The 24,183-nt window shown below is 37.8% G+C and overlaps 1 protein-coding gene across 1 annotated transcript in view; it reads right to left on the bottom strand.

Annotated features, from left to right (window-relative positions):
* LOC128690311 (death-associated protein kinase 1-like) overlaps positions 1–24,183 on the bottom strand; it is a 532,947-nt gene that overhangs the window by 140,873 nt on the left and 367,891 nt on the right. Inside the window, 4 exon segments of the mRNA XM_070090725.1 lie at positions 656–863; positions 2,443–2,555; positions 11,681–11,879; positions 23,278–23,398. Of these exon segments, the coding sequence (XP_069946826.1) occupies positions 656–863; positions 2,443–2,555; positions 11,681–11,879; positions 23,278–23,398 (641 nt within the window).

The raw sequence follows: 24,183 nt of genomic DNA, 5'->3' as shown, positions 1-24,183 counted from the left end.
AAATATAAATCGCAGAACAGGTGGGACTTTAACCCATAGTAAAAGAGTTCTAAAACTCACAAGCCATTATACTAAACACTGATCCATTCTGGCCTAACAAAATTCATCCAACTGGGTATATTTCTATGTACAATAGGAATGTTAGTATGGGGTCCACTATTATCATAAATGCAGGTTTTTACAGATGAATCCCACACCAGCACAGGTGTGGCATGCTCTATCTCAAGTCCCCTGAAAGCAGACATCATGACTTACAATTTCATCAGCCTTGCCAGTGTGGGACTGGTTTATAAAAACCTGCATTTGTAGGCACAGTGGGGTCCAAGCCAACAATTGGATTAATCTTGTTAGGCAGACATGGGTCAGTGATTAACATAATGGCCTGTGAGTTTTAGGACACTCTTGTCACAGGCTCAAGCCCCACCTGTTCTATGATTTGTTACCTATCATGTTTTTACAATTTCATGAGTAATAACAAAAAGATCAAAGTAAACAAAATACACTAATTTTTTTTTAAGTAAATGAACACAGATTATCATAACTACCTAAACAATGATCAAGAAGAAGTACAATAATCAATAATGTATCTAAGTTCATCTTTAATGCAAATAAATACTCTTCAGTGCTAATTTAAAGATTTAACTATTGTACTTACTTAAAGGTTCCATGGGAGGGATTCGAGCTTGAAGGAAAGACATCCAAAAGGAACACTGTTGCAACTGAACATCAAATGGTTGGTTCAGTGGAAACACAATAAGGTGGACACAGGAGGTGTTGCCTATAAAGTGGTCATATACCGGGAAGTAAGCTTCATGACCAGAAAACTCCCAGAGTGATAATTCACCCACACCAGAAATATTAACCTAAGAAAAAAGAAATATATAAATATAAATTGTATTGTAAAGATACAATACAATACAATTTATTTTAAAAAGGTACATGATAAAATTCCTGTGAAAAGCCCACACCATACATAGCATCTCAGGAAGACTTAAACCAGGACTAAAACTACTTAATATTAAAAAAAATAATTAAAACTGGTGTCTTGTGTTGAAATCACAATTCAGATGACCCTCCTACTGCAACATCCCCACTTCTCTTTCAGAGTGTAGGTACTGTACTTACCATCAACAGGATTCCAGTTCTAACCACCAGTTTTCCCTTATCCCTTCATAAACGTTACCTTGCTCACACACAAACAGTGCATCCATTAGAAAACACATGTAACATACTCATACATGCTTGCTGGATGCTTGAACTAAAACTCAAAGCCTTCTTTACCTCCTCCCACCAACTATTCTTGGGATGACACATACACCACCTACCTTCTACCCCAGATTTGTAATCCTCTTACCTTTGATGGGTTTCAAGTTTTCCTACTACCACTGCCTGACCACACCACCTCTACAATCCCTCCTCAACCTTCTAAATTATTGTCCTAATCACCCTACACTGCCTTTTAATTTTTATGCTCTAAATTTTCTGCATGAGGTTCACACCACACATTGCTCTCCAACATATCTCAGCTGTCTGTAGTCTCCTTTCTGCAGCATTCAAAACTCATGCCTTATACCCATATAAAAGTGTTGGTGCCACTACACTCTGGTATATTCCCTGTTTTTTGCCCCCACACATAAACTTCTTTCCTTCAAGAGATGCCTCACCACATCACTAACTCCTTTTTTCCCCATCTATTCTATAGTTCACCTCATCTTTCACAGACCCATCTGCTGAAAAATCAGCTTCCAAATATCTAAATACATTCACTTCCTCTATACTCCCTCCCTCCAATCTAATATTCCATCTATTATTGCTTAGACCTTTTACTCTCATCACCTTACTCTTTTCTATGCTAAATTTTAATTTTTTTCATTTACATACCCTCCCAAATTCATCTACTAATCAGTGTAATTTTTTTCAGAATCCTTCCCAAAGAATTGTGTCAACAGCAAAGAGCAACTGTAACAACTTCCACTCTGTATCAGAGACAACATCTTTTAATAAAATCCCACACCTCTTCCCATCACCCTAATATTCACTTCTTTTATAAACCCCCTGTCATACTATCACAGGGAAATGGTCCCCTCTCCCTTCTAAATAACGTGAGCTTTACTTTGAATAAAATTTCTATACTGCCTTTAATAGCTTATTCCAGATATCTGCAACATCTTCCACATGCTATCCAACCTATCATATGCATTTCCTAATTTTATAACAGCAACAAAAAGCCTTATCCTTATCTAAGTACTACTCACTTATATGGTTCAATGTCAACACTTGCTCTACACACCCCCTATCCTTCCTAAATCCTTCTTGCTCCTCTGCAATCTTGCTTTGTGTTGCCCCTAACCTTTTCAATACTAGTTCTACCATAAACCTTTACCTTTACATACTGTACATATGAAGAATTCCGTGCTGTATAACTAAACAGAAGAGCCTTACCTGCTGTACATCAATGCCTTTGGTATAATTCTCACAGGGTTCAAAGGTGAGAGAGTTCTGACGAGAGCTTACAGGTGATTCCATTTCAAAATGCCCCTTCATGGCAGAGGGACCTATGTGACAAAAACAGAGATCACTTTTAGGACCAAAAAAACTACTAAAATAAGGCAGTCATGAAATTAATAGTTGAATAAGCTTACTGTTAAACATCTGAGCTTCAGAATAATTACTGAATATCTGTTCCTAAAGGGATAATATACCAGCTTATCCTCAACAAATTTGGGGGGCAAAAATAAACCTTTAACTTGTATTATGAAATATTATTATATGAGCAAATCACCTGCAGGAGGCTTACAGGGCATTAGCTGAATTATTACCTGCAAGTAATTTGGGTAAGTTAAGTGGGACTTAAGTCACAGTAGATCACTGAAGTGTAACTCCCTCATTGCCCACTCCTACCACTTTCACAAAAAGCTAGACCTGACATTAAATTAATAATAATAATCCATGGGGAAATGGAATAAGAATCTTTCCTCTGTAAGCCATGCGAGTTGTAAAAGTCAACTAAAATGCCGGGAACAATGGCCTGTATAGCTTACTAAAAAGAAAAAGCAGAAAACCATCAAAGTGGAAAGTCTGAATGGGCGTGGATGTTGTGCAAACGATAAGAAAGAGATGATTGTGGATGTTATGAATGAGAAGAAGCTGGATGTCCTGGCTTTAAGTGAAACAAAGCTGAAGGGGATGGGAGAGTTTCAGTGGGAAGAAGTAAATGGGATTAGGTCAGGGGTTTCAAATAGAGTTAGAGCTAAAGAAGGAGTAGCAGTAATGTTGAAGGAATAGCTAAGGTAATTTCCAAAACCCTCAATGGCATAACTTCAAACATTTAAAAAAGGTGCCTCCTAATATGACAATGGAGAACGAAATTCAAGTGAATAAGTTCAGATTTGACCATTGTGTGTAAAATAATGTAAAAATTTTATACTCCTTAAATTCTGTTAAATAAATTTCAGTTTGCCTCCTCCGAACAGCTTTAATATTTAATGAATGGTGCATCTTACAGCCACAATAGTATATATTAAGGTTTTTTAAGTGCAGGCAAAAGTGTTGTAGTAAAATAGTTAACCCTTAAACGGTCCAAACAGATCGACATTCAAATTCGTATTGCTACAAAACTAGAGCTAATTTTTTTACATATATTCAAATATAGCAAAAAAAAAAATGTAGATAAAAGTTTTTTTACATGTTTTCAAATGTAAAACAAAAAAGAAGATCTACATTTTTTTACATACTTTCAGATGTTGAAAAAATGTATATATACGTTTGGACCATTTGAGGGTTAAAAAATAACTGTAGAAGCCCGTGCCATAACTGCAGAATGACTTATCTGATTATCTTTAAATAAAAGTAGATCTACTTTTGTAGCACTACGAATTTGAATGTTGATCTGTTTGGACCGTTTAAGGATTAAAGAAGCATGGTTAGAATGTGCTCCTTTCCTTTCCTACAATCTTTCAGAAAAAGAAAAGATTATTCAGCGCATTAAAGATTTGTCTGTGAGTAGAAAAACGGTTAAGGATAGGATACTTAAGCTGGAAAGGAATGCAGTGGAACAATTAACAAAGGATTTGGCTTCATGTAAGTTCTTTTCTAACTGTGTTGATGAAAGTAGACATTACACCAGCTAGGCTAGCAATTTTGTTCTCAATTTTGTAATGGTGACAAAGCATGCGAAGAGATGATTAATCTTGTAACACTACCCGAGTGTACCACTGAGGCTGAAATATGTAAAGCAGTTATGAATAGATTATCTATTCAACAAATTAACATTGTAAAAGTAGTATCCGTTACAACAGATGATGCACCCAGCATGATTGGTAAGGAAGCAGGGTTTGTAAATCTGTTTGCAAAATATGTTGGTCATCCACTGACAGGCTTTCATTGCATCATACACATGGAGGCTTTATGTGCAAAAGCTGGTCTAAAAGAATTTTAAGAAGTGATGCAAACAGTCAACAAAACTTAATTACATTTCTACATGTGCTTCAAATAAAAGACAATTTCAGAATTTATTGAAGGAGGTTGATTCGGTATACAAAGGACTAACAATGTACAACAATGTTCGTTGGCTTAGTCGATGTTTTGTTTTGAAATAATTTGTTGAATGCCTGGATATAAATCTCTTTTTGAGTAACCAACAAGTGTCTCAAAGAAATGTCTGTTACCGTGTAGGTTTGTAAACTGTTTTTTTTTTTTCAGATTTTTGAGAACATTTAAATGATTTGAACATTAAATTACAGGGCTCTGGTAAGACACCTGATTTATTTATTTATTTATTTTTTTTTTACACAGGGTTTGACAAGGTAAAGGATCCCTAGCTTTATTGACAAGCTATTTACAGGTTAAGGATTCCTAACTTTATTGGCAATGAAGCTAAGGGTTTTTAAGAGGGATATAGATAGAGAGCTTTAGATACTTTCCAAACCTAAAGAGATACAGTGGAACCTCAAATTTCGAACGTATCACTTATCAAACTCTTCGAAAATCGTACGCTTTTTTTGAACCAACTTTGTCCCTATTATCGAACTCGCCCCTTCTTTCGAACTGCCAGGTACCGGATTAATTGTATTTCCATTATTTCTTATGGGAAATATTGCTTCGCCTTTCAAAATTTTCGACTTTAGAACTAGCTACTGGAATGGATTAAGTTTGAAATTTGAGGTTCCGCTGTAAATCTCCCAAAGGATGACAAAACAGACAGCCAATGTCTTCAAACACTATTTTTAAACATCATTGAGTCAACTGTTGAGCAGTTCTCTACAAGATTTGCTAAGTTCACAAAACTTGAATAGACTGCAAAATTCATTAAGTTTCCAGACAGTATAAAACTTGATGAACTAAACCTGCAGATGTTTTCATGGATAGATATGGATGATTTTGAAATGCAGTTGACTGAATTTTACAGTAGCTCAATTTGGACACAGAAATTTGATGACCATAGAGCTAACTTGGAAAATATTGAAAACAAGCGATTAGATACGGGAGTAACAGAGAGAAATGCAGAAAACGAGGTATTGAGGACTCGGAATACTATTCCACAAAATTTTGTCTCTCTGAAGAACCTTGCAACAGCATAACTAACCATTTTTTCATCTACTTATTCTTGTGAGTCACTGTTTTCAGTGATGAACTTTGTTAAGTCTTGTAATAGGAGTAGCTTTATGGATGAAACCAGTAGTGCATGCATATCTCTCAAGGATACAAAATATAAGCCTGATATACATTATCTGCAGCAGAAGTCTTACTCATGGTAAATAAATAAAAGGTCCACAATTTTTCTCTCTCAAGTGTTGATTTTTTCTGCTAAAATGGTAAATATTCACTTCTGTTTAATATACATAATATGTAGTAGGTTGGTAGACAGCAACCACCCAGGGAAGTACTACCGTCCTGCCAGATGACTGTGAAACAAAAACCTGTAACTGTTTTGCATGATGGTAGGATTGCTGGTTTTCTTTTTCTGTCTCATAAACACGCTAGATAACAGGGATATCTTGCTACTCCTACTTACACTTTGGTCACACTTCACAGACACGCACATGCATATATATATATACATACATCTAGGTTTTTCTCCTTATTCTAAATAGCTCTTGTTCTTTTTTATTTCTTCTATTGTCCATGGGGAAGTGGAAAAGAATCTTTCCTCCGTAAGCCATGCGTGTCGTATGAGGCGACTAAAATGCCGGGAGCAATGGGCTAGTAACCCCTTCTCCTGTATACATTTACTAAAAAAGAGAAGAAGAAAAACTTTATAAAACTGGGTTGTTTAAATGTGCGTGGATGTAGTGCGGATGACAAGAAACAGATGATTGCTGATGTTATGAATGAAAAGAAGTTGGATGTCCTGGCTCTAAGCGAAACAAAGCTGAAGGGGGTAGGAGAGTTTCAGTGGGGGGAAATAAATGGGATTAAATCTGGAGTATCTGAGAGAGTTAGAGCAAAGGAAGGGGTAGCAGTAATGTTAAATGATCAGTTATGGAAGGAGAAAAGAGAATATGAATGTGTAAATTCGAGAATTATGTGGATTAAAGTAAAGGTTGGATGCGAGAAGTGGGTCATAATAAGCGTGTATGCACCTGGAGAAGAGAGGAATGCAGAGGAGAGAGAGAGATTTTGGGAGATGTTAAGTGAATGTATAGGAGCCTTTGAACCAAGTGAGAGAGTAATTGTGGTAGGGGACCTGAATGCTAAAGTAGGAGAAACTTTTAGAGAGGGTGTGGTAGGTAAGTTTGGGGTGCCAGGTGTAAATGATAATGGGAGCCCTTTGATTGAACTTTGTATAGAAAGGGGTTTAGTTATAGGTAATACATATTTTAGGAAAAAGAGGATAAATAAGTATACACGATATGATGTAGGGCGAAATGACAGTAGTTTGTTGGATTATGTATTAGTAGATAAAAGACTGTTGAGTAGACTTCAGGATGTACATGTTTATCGAGGGGCCACAGATATATCAGATCACTTTCTAGTTGTAGCTACACTGAGAGTAAAAGGTAGATGGGATACAAGGAGAATAGAAGCATCAGGGAAGAGAGAGGTGAAGGTTTATAAACTAAAAGAGGAGGCAGTTAGGGTAAGATATAAACAGCTATTGGAGGATAGATGGGCTAATGAGAGCATAGGCAATGGGGTCGAAGAGGAATGGGGTAGGTTTAAAAATGTAGTGTTAGAGTGTTCAGCAGAAGTTTGTGGTTACAGGAAAGTGGGTGCAGGAGGGAAGAGGAGCGATTGGTGGAATGATGATGTAGAGTAGTAAGGGAGAAAAAGTTAGCATATGAGAAGTTTTTACAAAGTAGAAGTGATGCAAGGAGGGAAGAGTATATGGAGAAAAAGAGAGAGGTTAAGAGAGTGGTGAAGCAATGTAAAAAGAGAGCAAATGAGAGAGTGGGTGAGCTGTTATCAACAAATTTTGTTGAAAATAAGAAAAAGTTTTGGAGTGAGATTAACAAGTTAAGGAAGCCTAGAGAACAAATGGATTTGTCAGTTAAAAATAGGAGAGGAGAGTTATTAAATGGAGAGTTAGAGGTATTGGGAAGATGGAGGGAATATTTTGAGGAATTGTTAAATGTTGATGAAGATAGGGAAGCTGTGATTTCGTGTATAGGGCAAGGAGGAATAACATCTTGTAGGAGTGAGGAAGAGCGAGTTGTGAGTGTGGGGGAAGTTCGTGAGGCAGTAGGTAAAATGAAAGGGGGTAAGGCAGCCGGGATTGATGGGATAAAGATAGAAATGTTAAAAGCAGGTGGGGATATAGTTTTGGAGTGGTTGGTGCAATTATTTAATAAATGTATGGAAGAGGGTAAGGTACCTAGGGATTGGCAGAGAGCATGTATAGTTCCTTTGTATAAAGGCAAAGGGGATAAAAGAGAGTGCAAAAATTATAGGGGGATAAGTCTGTTGAGTGTACCTGGTAAAGTGTATGGTAGAGTTATAATTGAAAGAATTAAGAGTAAGACGGAGAATAGGATAGCAGATGAACAAGGAGGCTTTAGGAAAGGTAGGGGGTGTGTGGACCAGGTGTTTACAGTGAAACATATAAGTGAACAGTATTTAGATAAGGCTAAAGAGGTCTCTGTGGCATTTATGGATTTGGAAAAGGCGTATGACAGGGTGGATAGGGGGGCAATGTGGCAGATGTTGCAAGTGTATGGTGTAGGAGGTAGGTTACTGAAAGCAGTGAAGAGTTTTTAAGAGGATAGTGAGGCTCAAGTTAGAGTATGTAGAAAAGAGGGAAATTTTTTCCCAGTAAAAGTAGGCCTCAGACAAGGATGTGTGATGTCACCGTGGTTGTTTAATATATTTATAGATGGGGTTGTAAGAGAAGTAAATGCGAGGGTCTTGGCAAGAGGCGTGGAGTTAAAAGATAAAGAATCACACACAGGGTGGGAGTTGTCACAGCTGCTCTTTGCTGATGACACTGTGCTCTTGGGAGATTCTGAAGAGAAGCTGCAGAGATTGGTGGATGAATTTGGTAGGGTGTGCAAAAGAAGAAAATTAAAGGTGAATACAGGAAAGAGTAAGGTTATGAGGATAACAAAAAGATTAGGTGATGAAAGATTGAATATCAGATTGGAGGGAGAGAGTATGGAGGAGGTGAACGTATTCAGATATTTGGGAGTGGACATGTCAGCGGATGGGTCTATGAAAGATGAGGTGAATCATAGAATTGATGAGGGAAAAAGAGTGAGTGGTGCACTTAGGAGTCTGTGGAGACAGAGAACTTTGTCCTTGGAGGCAAAGAGGGGAATGTATGAGAGTATAGTTTTACCAACGCTCTTATATGGGTGTGAAGCATGGGTGATGAATGTTGCAGCGAGGAGAAGGCTGGAGGCAGTGGAGATGTCATGTCTGAGGGCAATGTGTGGTGTGAATATAATGCAGAGAATTCGTAGTTTGGAAGTTAGGAGGAGGTGCGGGATTACCAAAACTGTTGTCCAGAGGGCTGAGGAAGGGTTGTTGAGGTGGTTCGGACATGTAGAGAGAATGGAGCGAAACAGAATAACTTCAAGAGTGTATCAGTCTGTAGTGGAAGGAAGGCGGGGTAGGGGTCGGCCTAGGAAGGGTTGGAGGGAGGGGGTAAAGGAGGTTTTGTGTGCGAGGGGCTTGGACTTCCAGCAGGCATGCGTGAGCGTGTTTGATAGGAGTGAATTGAGACAAATGGTTTTTAATACTTGACGTGCTGTTGGAGTGTGAGCAAAGTAACATTTATGAAGGGATTCAGAGAAACCGGCAGGCCGGACTTGAGTCCTGGAGATGGGAAGTACAGTGCCTGCACTCTGAAGGAGGGGTGTTAATGTTGCAGTTTAAAAACTGTAGTGTAAAGCACCCTTCTGGCAAGACAGTGATGGAGTGAATGATGGTGAAAGTTTTTCTTTTTCGGGCCACCCTGCCTTGGTGGGAATCGGCCAGTGTGATAATAAAAAAAAAAAAAAAAAAAAATATGTAGTTTTGTAGGTAAAATAATTATACAGTATTTTCTCTGTGATTTTTATGTATCATTCTTAAGGGATTAAAAATCAATAAGAGAACACCTTTAATTTTATATCCTTTTGTTGTGTTTTAGTCAAGTAAAATTATTAAGTCACTGAGAATTGTAATGTAGTGGAAAAACATGAAAAACCTAATTGATCTAATAAATAAATCAAATTATTGTTTACTCTTTTGCTAATGCTAAAAATAGCATTTTTAACTCTTTCAGGGTCCAGAGGCCAAATTTCAAAGTGTGCACCAAGGGCCAAGAATTTAAAAAAAATGTTATTTTTTCTTATGAAATGGTAGAGAATCTTTTTCTGAATGTAATAAAACAAAAAGTATGATATTTGATGGAAAATTGACAAAATTATGCTCTTGCAAATTTTGATGTGTCAAGATATTTACGCATCAGCGATTTTGCCAACTTTGACTCCTATTTTAGGCCAATTACATTATTCCAGTCGACCAAATTCTTAGCTATTTCACTAGCATTACTTTTATTCTATCAATTGAGCACAAGAAATCGCCAAGTGAACTGTTTCAACTACAAAATAAAGTGATCAGAAATTGGTAATTTGGCCAATTTAATGCAAAGTTCAAAATAGGGTCCAGAATAAACAATGCAGGCATTACTGACACTAAACTAACATTTTCTCTGTTCACGAGTTACATTTTCAGGCTTTACAAATGAATTCCATTTGGATTTTTTATTCACATAATGAATTTTTATTCAAACCAAAAAATAGAAGTTTTTACTGTTATGCAATATTGTAATAATTGTATAAATAATATCACCACATTTGTGAATATATATTAGACCCACCAGCTGGCGTGTATTCGATATGCGAGGTCATTTATTTACTCTTAAACATCGGCAAAAATTTAACATTTCCGCTATTTTGAGCTCAGTTTCAAGCCATTTCCAGTACTAAAACCAATCAAAATCATCTCTACTTCTGTAGTATATCTTCCACTCTATCAAATGAACCCAAGAAATCACAAATACAACTATAAAAAACATACGAAAAAACATGGCAAAGTTGCTGTTTTAATCGAAAATTACGGTCGCAGTTTTTTCTCTCAATTTTTTTTTTTTTTTTTACACAGGGTTTGACAAGGTTAAGGATCCCTAGCTTTATTGACAAGCTAAGAGCTGTTACCTACATCAGCTCATTTGAAAGCATTTTTATTGTTATGAGACATACAAGTAGGGAACAGGATGAAGTTAGAGCCATCTGTGGGCCAGCATTTTCATTTGATCAACTGACTTTACCTCGTTGACATCATTATGCTGTACGAATGTGTTCCATACTCGAGTCATCCTGGGTATGTATGATCTCAGATGGAGTGATGTTCTGCACTGTGTGCTGCAGGATTTGTTTTATGTGGTGCACACATACCACACAGATGTATTCTTCCATATCTAGGCCCAAATTTACTGCTCACAGCTTATCAAAGTGAGCTGAGCTCATGGCATAGATTTACGGTTTGGACCCTCAACTCAAAGCCGTAGAACTACAGCATGGACCCTGAAAGGGTTATATTGTGTGGATTTATATCGCAGCTAGAAATACATTTAAAGGCTGTTAAAAATTATTCACGCTATCAACAGGGACGAGTGACCTTTAAGTAAAAATTCCGTCAATATTTTCCATTCATTCTATATCATGGTTTACAAAATCATTCTTACAATATTCTCTGATTTTACCGATACGGTGTGATTTTTGATTACACGTATCTGAAGATTTTATCACAATACTTAAAAAGACACCACATAATATGTTCCCTTAAATTTTAGTTGGCACATGAGAAGATTTTGTATCAAAGATTTGGCCAAATTTATCACACACTTAAAAAGGTTGCCCGCCCTTGAACTAGGACCTCTACAAATATATTCACAGCCAACTGGCAGGGATCATTACACAAGCTCTAATGAAGCCAAGTATTAAATACAGCAGTGCCATCCACAATACAATACTATATTCTTTCTCTGGTAGCAATATTAAGAAGATAAGCTGAACACATTTTTCCTGGCAAGTAATAGTGTTCATAATTGTTCTGAGTGCATAATTTTAGTACTAAACAGCATAACACTTCCATTTCATTATTATAAATAAATTTCCCCAGGGAAAGCACATAACTGAAAAACGTTTTATGGAAAAAGGCATATTCCCACTTAAGAATGAATTTCTCAATAACCTACTTTTTCCAGTAGATCCGATGGATGTGGTTGATATGGTACTTTTACTCCTGCGGAAGAAAGAAGAGAAGTAACCAGTCTTAAGTGTTTCAACAAGAGCTGTCTTTCCTGCCCCCGAATGACCCAAGATTTTAACTTTTATCCGTGGAATAGATGAAGGACTTGGAATGAGCTGCTGAATGTATTCTTCTCGCTGCTGTTCCTGAGGAAATAGTGATATTGAAATTTTAGTAAAGAAACCACAATACAACAAACTGTCAAGAAGATCAAGGAGCTGTAGTTAAACAGGAAGCTTTGTGAGATGAACAAACAAAAATATTAAAGGAAAAAAAAAAAAACAGGATTAAGGAAAAAACAAAACCCATTCAATACATTCTTTCTCTGAATATCTATTAAATTAGTGGAGCTTTGCTGAAATCACTAGATATTATCTGATCCCACATAATGTTATAGGTACTGTATATTACAGAACATAAGATGACTCAGGACATACAACAAGATATTCACACATTCCCAGGCATAAGCTGGAGGCATAACTTAGGTCCTAACAAATGCTAGAAAATCAGGTTAATTTCTGCAACAGCTGTTATTAATATATGCAGTGTTTCCATATCTTCCAAGAAAATTGTTGATAATGCTGATTTTTTTTATAACAGGTCGGCTGTCTCCCACTGAGGCAAGGTGACCCAAAAAGAAGGAAAAAAAAAAAAAAAAAAAAAAAAAGAAAGAAAAACTTTCATCATCATACAACACTTTCACCATCACTCAAACATAATCACTGTCTTTGAAGAGGCGCTCAGATATGACAGCTTAGACGTTCCTCCAAACTGCCAATATCCCAAACCCTTCCTTTAAAGTGCAGGCACTGTACTTCCCATTTCCAGGACTCAAGTCTAGCTAACCAGTTTCCTTGAATCTCTTCACAAAATATTACCCTGCTCACACTCCAATAGCTCGTCAAGTCCTAAAAACCATTCTCAAGCACATTTGCTGGAAGTCCAAGCCCCTTGCCCACAAAACCTCCTTTATCCCCTCCCTCCAACCTTTTCAGAGACGACCCCTACCTAGTCTTCCTTCTCCTACAGATTTATACACTCTTCAAGTCAATCTACTTAGTTCCATTCTCTCTAAATGACTAAACCACCTCAACATCCCCTCTTCAGCCCTCTGACTAATACTTTTAGTTACTCCACACCTCCTAATTTCCACACTATGAATTCTCTACAAAATATTTACACCACACATTGCCCTTAGACAGGACATCTCCACTGCCTCCAGCCACCTCCCGCTGCAGCATTTACAACCCATGCTTCACACCCATATAAAAGTGTTGGTACCACTACAATTTCGTACATTCCCTTCTTTGCCTCCATGGATAACGTTTTTTGTCTCCACAGATACCTCAACACACCACTTAGCTTTTTTTCCTTCATCAATTCTGTGGTTAACCTCATCCTTCATAAACCCATCCGCTGAGAAGTCAACTCCCAAATATGAAGGCATTCACTTCTTCCATACTCCCTCCCTCCAATGTGCTATCCAATTTTTCTTTATCTAAAATGTTTGATACCCTCAACACCTTACTCTTATCTCTGTTCACTTTCAACTTTCTACCTTTATCACCGCAGGAGTCACAAGACTGAACAGACGAGACTAAATCAGCAGTTTCCTGCATCAGCAGTCATCACAGTGTTTTTATATCCTTTGAATCACCAGAATCACCACTGAGTTACAGGATCTGGTCATGTCCATGCAAGTTAAGACAGTAGCAATGTGATATTACTGAACTGGTAATTTAATTTTAAAATTTACATCATTACTGCAACCCTTCAAATATAATAGATACTGCAGTGCCATTTATATATCTAGATATGTACTCTCCAGTAACTTTTCCCACATGAATTGTTGGCATCATTTAAAACAATTTTCATTTTTTTTTTTGTGTGTGTGTGTGTGTGTTAAGCACTTTCATGATGGTAGAGTATAACTTTGGGAATATTTTAATAATAAAAACTTGACTTATACCTGATAATAAATGGTACATGAGTTTAAATTGGGAGGTACTACCATCCTGCCAAGCGAGTGTAAAACGAAAGCCTGTAACTGTTTTACAAGATGGTAGTAGTGCTGATGTCTTTTTTTCTGTCTCAGATACATGGAAGATTTCAGGTACATCTCGCTACTTCTACTTACACTTAGGTCACATTACACATGCATGAACAAGCATATATATACACACACCCCTCTGGGTTTTCTTCTATTTTCTTAATAGTTCTTGTTCATTTCCTCTTACCTCCATGGGGAAGTGGAACAGAATTCTTCCTCTTTAAGCCATGCATGTCATAAAAGGAGGCTAAAATGCAGGGAGCAAGGGGGTTAGTAACCCCTTCTCCTGTATACATTACAAATGTTAAAAAGAAAAACTTTTGTTTTTCTTTTTGGTCCATCCTGCTTCAGTGGGATACGACCGGTATAAACTGGGACTGTTTTTTAACATGCCCATTTAAATTTTTATTTTATACATTTTTTAATATGTTTAAGCAATTTAGAATGATCACTTCCAAACTGGAATGATAAAACAGTGGTACCTTGAGTTACAAACTTAATTCATTCCAGAAGGCTGTTCGAGTGCCGATGCTGACCGAATTTGTTCCCATAAGGAATAATGTAAATTAGATTAGTCTGTTTCAGACCCCAAAAAATACACTTACAAAAATACATTTACATAACTGCTTGAGTTAGGGGCTGTTCAAAACTCAAGGTACCACTGTACAGTGGAACCTTGGTTTTCGTTTGCCTTGGTTTTCGTTGAATTCGGTTTTCGATGACTTTTTTCGTCAAAATTTTGTCCCAGTTTTCATTTATCACTTCAGTTTTCGTCAGTCCGCCATTCCGAACATGTCCACCTGCCCACACCCACACAAAGCATCCCATGCGTTCTGAGTCAGTCTGGCTGTTTCTCGTCAAGTGAGCATTACCCTTTGCATTCATCCGAAACATTTCATAATAATCCATTATTTTTTGTGCTTGTGTATTGAGTGCGACTGCTAAATAAGCCACCATGGAGCCAAAGAAAGTTCCGAGTGCTAGCCCTTTGATAAAAAAGGCGAGAAACACGACAGAATTCAAGAAAGAACTCATAGCAATTTACGGGGGTTGGATGTGAGTGGCCAGGATGTGGAAGAGTTGGTGGACAACAACAAGGAAGAGCTAACCACTGAAGAGCTGCAACACCTTCAACCGGAACAGTAATAGATCGCAACTGAGAAAATTGCTTCAGAGGAGGATGAAGAGAGAGGGAAGAATGAGCCTTCTTCAGTGATTAAGGACATATGTGCAAAGTGGACTGAGTTGCAAAGTTTTGTGGAGAAATATCCTGTCCCATTTTAGGCAAATCTTAAAGAGACACCAAAAACAGAGCTCTCTGGACAGATTTTTTGTGCAACAGGGGTCAGGTGCCAGCAAAAGACAAAGAAGGGAAGTAACCCCAGACAGGGACCTGATACCTGAAGCCCTTATGAAGGGGGATTCCACTTCCAACCAATAACCTCTCCTCCTCCCTCTCCCCTCCTCGCTTCTTCCATACGCCAACAAGAGTCTTCAATAAAGGTAAAAAGTGATATTAAATGTTCATTTATCCATTTCATTAGTCCTTTATATTTATTTATCACTGTTTTCTGTATGCAAAACTATAGTTATTCTTTATAAATTGTATTTTTTTTTAATACTTTTGGGTGTCTGCAACAGATTAATTGGATTTACATTATTTCTTATGGGAAATATTGCTTCAGTTTTCGTCGAATTCGGTTTTCGTCAGACTTTCTGGAATGAATTAATGACAAAAACCAAGGTTCCACTGTACCCTACCAAAATTTTTTAAACATTCATAATTTTTTTTTTTTTAACAAGTCGGCCGTCTCCCACCAAGGCAGGGTAACCCAAAAAAGAAAGAAATTCCCCAAAAAGAAAATACTTTCATCATCATTCAACACTTTCACCTCACTCACACATAATCACTGTTTTTGCAGAGGTGTTCAGAATACAACAGTTTAGAAGCATATACGTATAAAGATACACAACATATCCCTCCAAACTGCCAATATCCCAAACCCCTCCTTTAAAGTGCAGGCATTGTACTTCCCATTTCCAGGACTCAAGTCCGGCTATATAAAAATAACCGGTTTCCTTGAATCCCTTCACTAAATATTACCCTGCTCACACTCCAATAGCTCATCAGGTCCCAAATACCATTTGTCTCCATTCACTCCTATCTAACACGCTCACGCACGCTTGCTGGACGTCCAAGCCCCTCGCCCATAAAACTTCCTTTACCCCCTCCCTCCAATCTTTTCGAGGATGACCCCTACCCTGCCTGCCTTCCCCTACAGATTTATACGCTCTCCATGTCATTCTACTTTGATCCATTCTCTCTAAATGACCAAACCACCTCAACAACCCCTCTTCAGCCCTCTGACTAATACTTTTATTAACTCTACACCTTCTCCTAATTTCCACACTCCGAATTTTCTGCATAATATTTACACCACACATTGCCCTTAGACAGGACATCTCCAATGCCTCCAACCGCCTCCTCGCTGCTGCATTCACAACCTAAGCTTCACACCCGTATAAGAGTGTTGGCACTACTATACTTTCATACATTCCCTTCTTTTCCACTCACCTTTTTTCCCTCATCAATTCTGTGATTAACCTCATCCTTCATAAATCCATGCACCAACACGTCAACTCCCAAGTATCTGAAAACATTCACTTCTTCCATACTCCTCCTCCACAATTTGATATCCAATTTTTCTTTATCTAAATCATTTGATACCCTCATCACCATACTCTTTTCTTTGTTCACTTTCAACTTTCTTCATAGAAGGGGAGTGGGTTGTGAACTAGGCCTAAAGGTGTTTCCACACAGTGAGTCATATTGTTGTATACTGAAAGATTGTTACTCTTCTCGTCATAAGTAACATAGCGAGTGACATAGTGAGCAACGAAGTATTGATGTTCAGCGACATAGTGATCTTAAATTGTGGATTACAACAATCTGACAAATACCCAATACATAGTGTATAATGTATGGAATATATACATGGGTCGAACACCACCAGCGAATAATTATTGCCAGAGGTCGACAGAGAAGTGGACTAAACAATTAGATGAATATTGAACTATCGTATAAGTGATATAACAAGGGATAAGGATATGAATGGGCAGTGATATAGTGAGCTGAAATTGTGGATAAGAGTTATCTTAATTAATCCCAAGTGATAGTGTACAATATATGATGTAATTATATGGGAACAAATTGCACAAGTGCCATGCACACACCCCTACCCTCCTTCCACAGATTCTCACCTCCCAGCCCCCTCCTTGCACCCCCACCCTCCTTCCACCTACTCTTTGCTATGTACCCAAAACATGGGTACATAACTTAGAGAAAAGGGGAAAGGAAGAGAAAGCTGGAGCAGGAACAAATGAAAATGAAAAAAAAAAGAGAAATACACCTAGATGAAAGAGAACAAGAGAATTCAGATCAGGTGGCAGAACTTGGGAAAGACAAAAATCAGTAAATATAGGCAGTCAGAACATTTGCAGATGCTATGCAAAAGGTATGTGCCTATATGGCAGAACTTGCTGGAATAAACAACAGAAAATGTGCCAACATGTTGAGAAAGGGAAAGTGTCGTTTCAACAAAGAGCGCAGGTACTTCCATCCAGTGATGTGCAAAACCTCAACACAGTCCAGAGAATGTTATGACCTGAGCTACCCAGACTATCATGTAAAAGGGACTTGGCATTAGAGAGAAAGCAGAGAAAGGGAAAATGAACAGCAATCTTTTTTTGGACACAAAGAGAAACGATCAGACCAAAGAAAGTCAAACAGGGGGAATGGTACAGGGGGTACAGATGAACGGTAACATGTGACATGCAAAACCAGGCATCAGCCCATCAGGGTCGAATAAACAAATGCAAAGCCAGTACTAGAGAAACCAGGGGTATGTACACCAGGGACCATACCAGGTAGTACATCACCAGTGGTACTAATGAAACACAAAGCAAAACAAAACATCCCAAATGGTAATTCCTGCTTCATATTTACAAATATTCAGGGCCTGAAATCAAATAAAAATGACAAAGTTAGTTATATCAGTGGGAGCAAGGGGCTAGTAACCTCTTCTCCTGTATATACTATTACTAAATTTAGAAGGAGAAACTTTCGTTTTTCCTTTTAGGCCACCCTGCCTTGGTGGGATACGGCCGGTGTGTTGAAAGAAAGAAAGAAGTTATATCAGTGGGCTCCTATCAGAAGTGAATGCCATGATTGAGGCATTTACAAAAACACACACAAGGGATGTTTTAGAAAACTATAACATGTGTAGATGTGATAGAATTAATAGATCACAGGGAGGAGTAGGACTCTATGTAAAAGATACCTTCCGCTGCACACAAGTGCTGAACAACTCTACGAATGATACAGTAGAAATCCTAGGTATTAAAGATAAAAATAGGAATTTGGTAATTATCCTAGTACTTATATAAACCGTCAGCAGCAACTGCTGAGGAATTCACAGATCAGTTAAAGAAGATAGATAGCTGTCTCAATAGGCTAGAAAATCCCACACCAAATATTTTACTCCTTGGTGATTTTAATCTCCCTCATGTAAAATGGAAGATGGGGCAACACAATGTTATACCAGAAACATCTCCGGGAAGCACCCTGGCTCAACAGGCACACACTAGGGCACTAATGAGGTTTTGTGAAAAGTACTTATTGAACCAACAGATAATTGATCCCACTAGAAATGAAAATACACTGGATTTGATATTTACAATCAGAGACTAATCAGAGGCATAACAGTTACAAAAACAATATATTCTGATCACAACATCATAGAAGTTCAAATGAGTATTAACTCAGGGTTAGGGAACTGCACCACTTATGTTAGAGAAGGAATGTTTAGTAAGTTTAGTTTTAACACCCGTAGAATTGACTGGGAAAAAATAAACCAAGAGTTATCAGACATATTCTGAGAATCAGACTTGAGCACCCTAAATCCCCACCAGTGCCTAGAGAAGCTGAATACAGAAGCATACAATGTATGAAGCACATACCATTGAGGAAACCCAGATGATGATCAGGTATAGAGAGAGCATAGGAGATGGTACTGAAGAAGAAAATGAGTTATTGAATTGCTTAGAAACACAAATATGTTGCAACAGAGGAAAGACAGGCTTAGCTGAGAGATCACTGAATTAGAGCAAAAACTCAGGATATCATGCCTAACAGAAGTAGTACAAAGGGAAAAAAGGGCCATACAGGATATTGCAAGAAACCCAAAATATTTCTATTCCTATGCAAAATTCAAACTAAGAACTACCTGTAGAATTGAACCATTATTGAGAGGAGATTCATATACTGACGATGAAGAGGAAATGAGTGAAATCTTAAAAAAACAGTTTGAGTCAGTGTTCAGCAACTCACTAAATGACAGCAAGGTAGAAAATGCAGAAATATTTTTCGCTCCAGCAGAACGCCGTGCAGAAAAACAAACGGACATTAGTACAAATCCCATAGATTTCAAAAAAGAAATGGACAACATCCCCACTCACTCAGCACCTGGACCAGATTCATGGAATGCTCTATTTATAAAGAAGTGCAAAGTACCACTTGCACAAGCCCTCAGTATTCTTAGGAGAAAGAGCTTAGATCTAGGTGAAATACTGGAGGCCTCAAAGAGTGCAGACATAGCTCCTTTGGATAAGGGAGGTAGTAGAGCACTAGCTAAAAATTACAGACCAGTAGCCCTAACTTCTCACATCTTAAAAATCTTTGAAAGAGTGATGAGACGGCAGATTACAATTTTCACATACGAGCATAATCTGAACCAGCATGGTTTTAGAGCAGGACAATCATGCCTGTCACAGCTGCTGAACCATTATGACAGAATTAAGAAGGTACTGGAAGAAGACCAAAATGCAGATGTGATTTACACAGCTTCTGCAAAGGCATTTGACAAATGCGATCATGGAGTGATAGAGCACAAAATGAGGTCCATGGGTATTATGGGGAAGGTAGGCAGATGGATTTTCGGGTTCCTAACACACAGAACATAAGTAGTAGTAAACAGAGCAAGATCCAGCATCAGCGAGGTCAAAAGCTCAGTGCCTGAAGGCACTGTCCTGGCACCTTTGATGTTTCTCATCCTTATAGCAGACATAGATCAAAACACCCATCACATTTTTGTATCATCATTTGCAGATGACACTAAAATAAGCATAAAAGTCACTATGGTACAGGACACTGAAAAATTACAGGAAGACATAAGCAGGATTTTCCAGTGGGCAGTGGAGAACATGACATTCAATGGGGATAAGTTCTGGCTGCTTAGGTATGGAAAGAATGAAGAACTCAAAAGGAACACTATACGTATACAAAACTCAAGAGGGTCACTAAATAGAGCAAAAAGAATATGTAAAAGACCTGGAAATAATTATGTCAGCTGACCTTTCTTTTAAGAAATATAACAGGACAAAGATCACGACAGCCAGGAAGATGACAGGGTGGATACTGAGAACTTTCAAAACAAGGGAAAATGCCGATGGTGACACTCTTCAAATCGCTAGTGCTCCCTCATTTAGAATATTGCTCAGTGCTGATGACCCTATTCAAAGCAGGAGAAATATCAGAGCTGGAACAAATACAGAGATTGTTTACGGCTTGCACTGAGCCAGTAAATCACCTTAATTACTGGGAATGCCTTCAAGTCTTGAACATGTACTCATTGGAGCAGAGGAGAGAGAGATACATGATAATATACACCTGGAAAGTACTCGAGGGCCTGGTCCCAAATCTGCACACTGCCATAACATACTGGAGTGAGAGATATGGGAGGAAGTGTAAAATAAACCCAGTGAGGAGCAGGGGTGCGGTGGGGACAATAAGGGAACACTGTATCAACATCCGGGGTCCCAGACTATTCAACATCTTACCGGGAGATATCAGAAACATGGCTGGAACAAGTGTAGAAGCCTTCAAGAGGAAACTGGACAAGTATCTTCACCAGATGCCAGATCAAATGGGCTGTGATGGTTATGTGGGGCAGTGGACCTCCAGCAGCAACAGCCTGGTTGATCAGACAAGCACCAGATGAGCCTGGCCCATGGCCGGGCTCTAAGAGTAGTTAAACTCTCGAAACTTCAAAGATACAGTGGAAGCTCCACTAATAAGATTAATTGTTCCATTCCTTGCTCGCATCTGGATTTGCTCGTTTGCAGAATCAATTTTCCTCATTTAAATTAACTGAAATACAATTCATTCCAGTGGAATTCCAGGCCTATTTATCTATCACAATTCATCTAATATGACATAATAAACAATATTAATAACACTTGTTCTCAGGGTCGAAAATTTTTCTGAAAAAAAAAAATAATAATTTTTTCTTATGAAAAGATAGAGAATCTTTTCCCGATCATAATGACATAAAAAGTACGAAATTTGATGGAAAACTTATGGAATTATGCTCTCACGAAGTTAGCGATCTCGACACATGATATACGTATACACTAGAATGAATGAAATATTAAGCATGCGAGTACTGTTAGTGGCTGCCATTGTTGTTATGGCCACCATGGCGGCCATTCCTCCTACTGACTTCATACCTTCCCGTGCTTTTATTACAACAGAAAACAGTGTGTTTGTAAGGCAAACTCCATTAGATCGTCCTTTTTCTATCACTTAATCATTTAATTGCTATGCTCTTAATGGTACACTCTTAATGCTACACCTAGTTAGTGTTTATGCACGAGTTCCTGCTTTAATTCCATGGAAATCATCCTCTTTTTTCTTCTCATCACTGTTCTTTGCACTTGCTTTCTTAGGAACGATGGTTAGAAACAAGAAATTTTGCAAAATAACTGCATGAAACTTAAGGAAAGCACAAGAATTTCCCTTCCTCCCTGAGCGGAGATGTTTTGATACACATACCAACATCTAGTGGTGGCGATCCGAAACTCACTTATAGTATTATTATTATTATTTCTTTCTTTCAACACACCGGCCGTATCCCACCGAGGTGGGGTGGCCCAAATAGAAAAACGAAAGTTTCTCCTTTTACATTTAGTGATATATACAGAAGAAGGGGTTACTAGCCCCTTGCTCCTGGCATTTTAGTCGCCTCTTACAACACGCATGGCTTACGGAGGAAGAATTCTGTTCCACTTCCCCATGGAGGTAAGAGGAAATAAACAAGAACAAGAACTAGTAAGAAAATAGAAGAAAACCCAGAGGGGTGTGTATATACTATATGCTTGTACATGTATGTGTAGTGTGACCTAAGTGTAAGTAGAAGTTGCAAGACGTACCTGAAATCTTGCATGTTTATGAGACAGACAAAAAACACCAGCAATCCTACCATCATGTAAAACAATTACAGGCTTTCGTTTTACACTCACTTGGCAGGATGGTAGTATCTCCCTGGGTGGTTGCTGTCTACCAACCTACTACCTAGGTGTTATTATTATTATAATTACGTATTATTTATTGTATGTATGTATTCTTATAATAATTTATATTATATTAAGTATATAATTATTATATTATACATATTATTATTATTATTATTATTAGTACAGTATGTATTCTTATAATACTCTTGCTTACCATTTGGAATTTTTATTCACACAAAAAATAGAAGATTTACTGTTATGCAGACTACTGCATTATTGTAATAATTGTATAAATAATGTCAACCAATTCATGACTGCATATTGGAATGGCCACTCAGACAGGTATTGGACGGTGATGTCATTTGTTTACTCTTGAACATCGGCAAAAATCAAACATTTCCGCCACTCAGAGCTCAGTTTCAAGATACTTTTCGTTGTGAAAGCAATCAAAATCATATCTATTTCTGTAATATATCTACCATTCTATCAAATGAGACCAAAAAAACGAGAACACAAATATAAAAACCATACGAAAATATACCGCTAAGGGCCGGCTAATTGCTGACAAGTGAACTTCGTTATTTACAGTCAGAATTCTTTCAATTTTGGTGTACGTTAAGAAGCATCTTTCCTCATACACTGCTCAAGTTTCAATAAGATACTCCAACAAACAAATGAGATCCAATTCCCTAGATCAAGAGCTAGAGCCCCTCACCAGCCCCTCACCCTTGAGGCCAGCTCGCATCTGGAAATTTCCCTCACATAAGGAAGCAAAAAATTGACCAAGCGGCTACTCGTATCTGGAAAAACTCACACGTGGATGCGCTCATTAGTGGAGGGTCCACTGTATATCAATTTTATAGCAAATTTGTTCTATACTTTATATAAATTTAAACTTTATATATTTCTGGATAATTAGCCAACAGGTTAGAAATTTAAACAGAATATCATACTTAGAGCACTTGAATAGAAAATACTACACAATCTCGTAAAGATGTTTACAAAATAATTATTTAAAAAAAAATACGAAGAACACCAAGATAATTAATTTTTCACTAGGAATAGATCTTCAGAAGTGAGGAACAGCTTCAATTGCAAGATGAATTATCTTAATTTTAATTATTGCATACAATGTTACTTACTCCTCGAAGTTTATTGAGAAGGTCAGCAATATCATCAAATCCTTGAGCCATAGCTGAAACTTCTGCCAGTATTCCATCACGGCTCTTCTGCTCCACTGTACAGCCAGCCAAGCACAAACATCTAAAATTCCAGGAAAGATATTTAAAGAACACCTTGTCACTGATATTACATACACGTCACTGTCGTGAAGACGGCAGCAAGAATGGGTTGAGCCAAAAGTGTACAGTATAAGAGCACATATTCTTAGAAAGATTGTCAAACCATTTGGGTGGTAAGAATAAAACAGAAGAAAAGTAAAAGCTACAATACAGTTGTCCCTCGAGTTATGATATTAATCTGTGACAGAAGAAATATTGTACCTCAAAACTATTGTAACTCAAACCTCAGAATACATGCTTTTATGGTAATTCATTTCAAGACCCCAGAAATGAAGCTACTACTGAACCTCTGACTTGAAGAGTTGGTGATGTGGTGGTGGGGAAGAGGGTGGAGTGGAAGGTACTGGCTGCCAAGAGAAGTTCCTTCCCATTGCTGCCTCTTCAAAAACCTGTCCAGAGTTGTTTGTTTCTGCCACTTTCTTCTGAAGTTCTTAAGATATGATAAAACATTATCTTCAAAAACACAGAAAAAGTGTTCACTCTTTTCAATGCCTTAGTGCTTTCTTATATCTTATTATTATTTTCACTCTTTCTCAATAGTACAAAACTTTTGAATTACTGCAGCTGTTATGCCATGGTTATCTTTCCCCACTGCCTCACCAAGAGTGACAGTCTCCTGGTTTATATCCTCCTGAGCTTCAAATCCTTCAAAATCATAAGTGACTAAAGGCCACAAGTTCTTACAGGCTGCACTGAGGCACTGGGTAGAACTTCATTCCAGAAATTCCCCATAAGCTTCACATAATC

The sequence above is a fragment of the Cherax quadricarinatus genome, chromosome 32 (assembly GCF_038502225.1).
Source record: "Cherax quadricarinatus isolate ZL_2023a chromosome 32, ASM3850222v1, whole genome shotgun sequence".
Lineage (NCBI taxonomy): Eukaryota > Metazoa > Arthropoda > Malacostraca > Decapoda > Parastacidae > Cherax > Cherax quadricarinatus.
The sequence above is the reverse complement of the archived record's forward strand: the minus strand, read 5'-3'. Positions and strand labels throughout refer to the sequence as shown.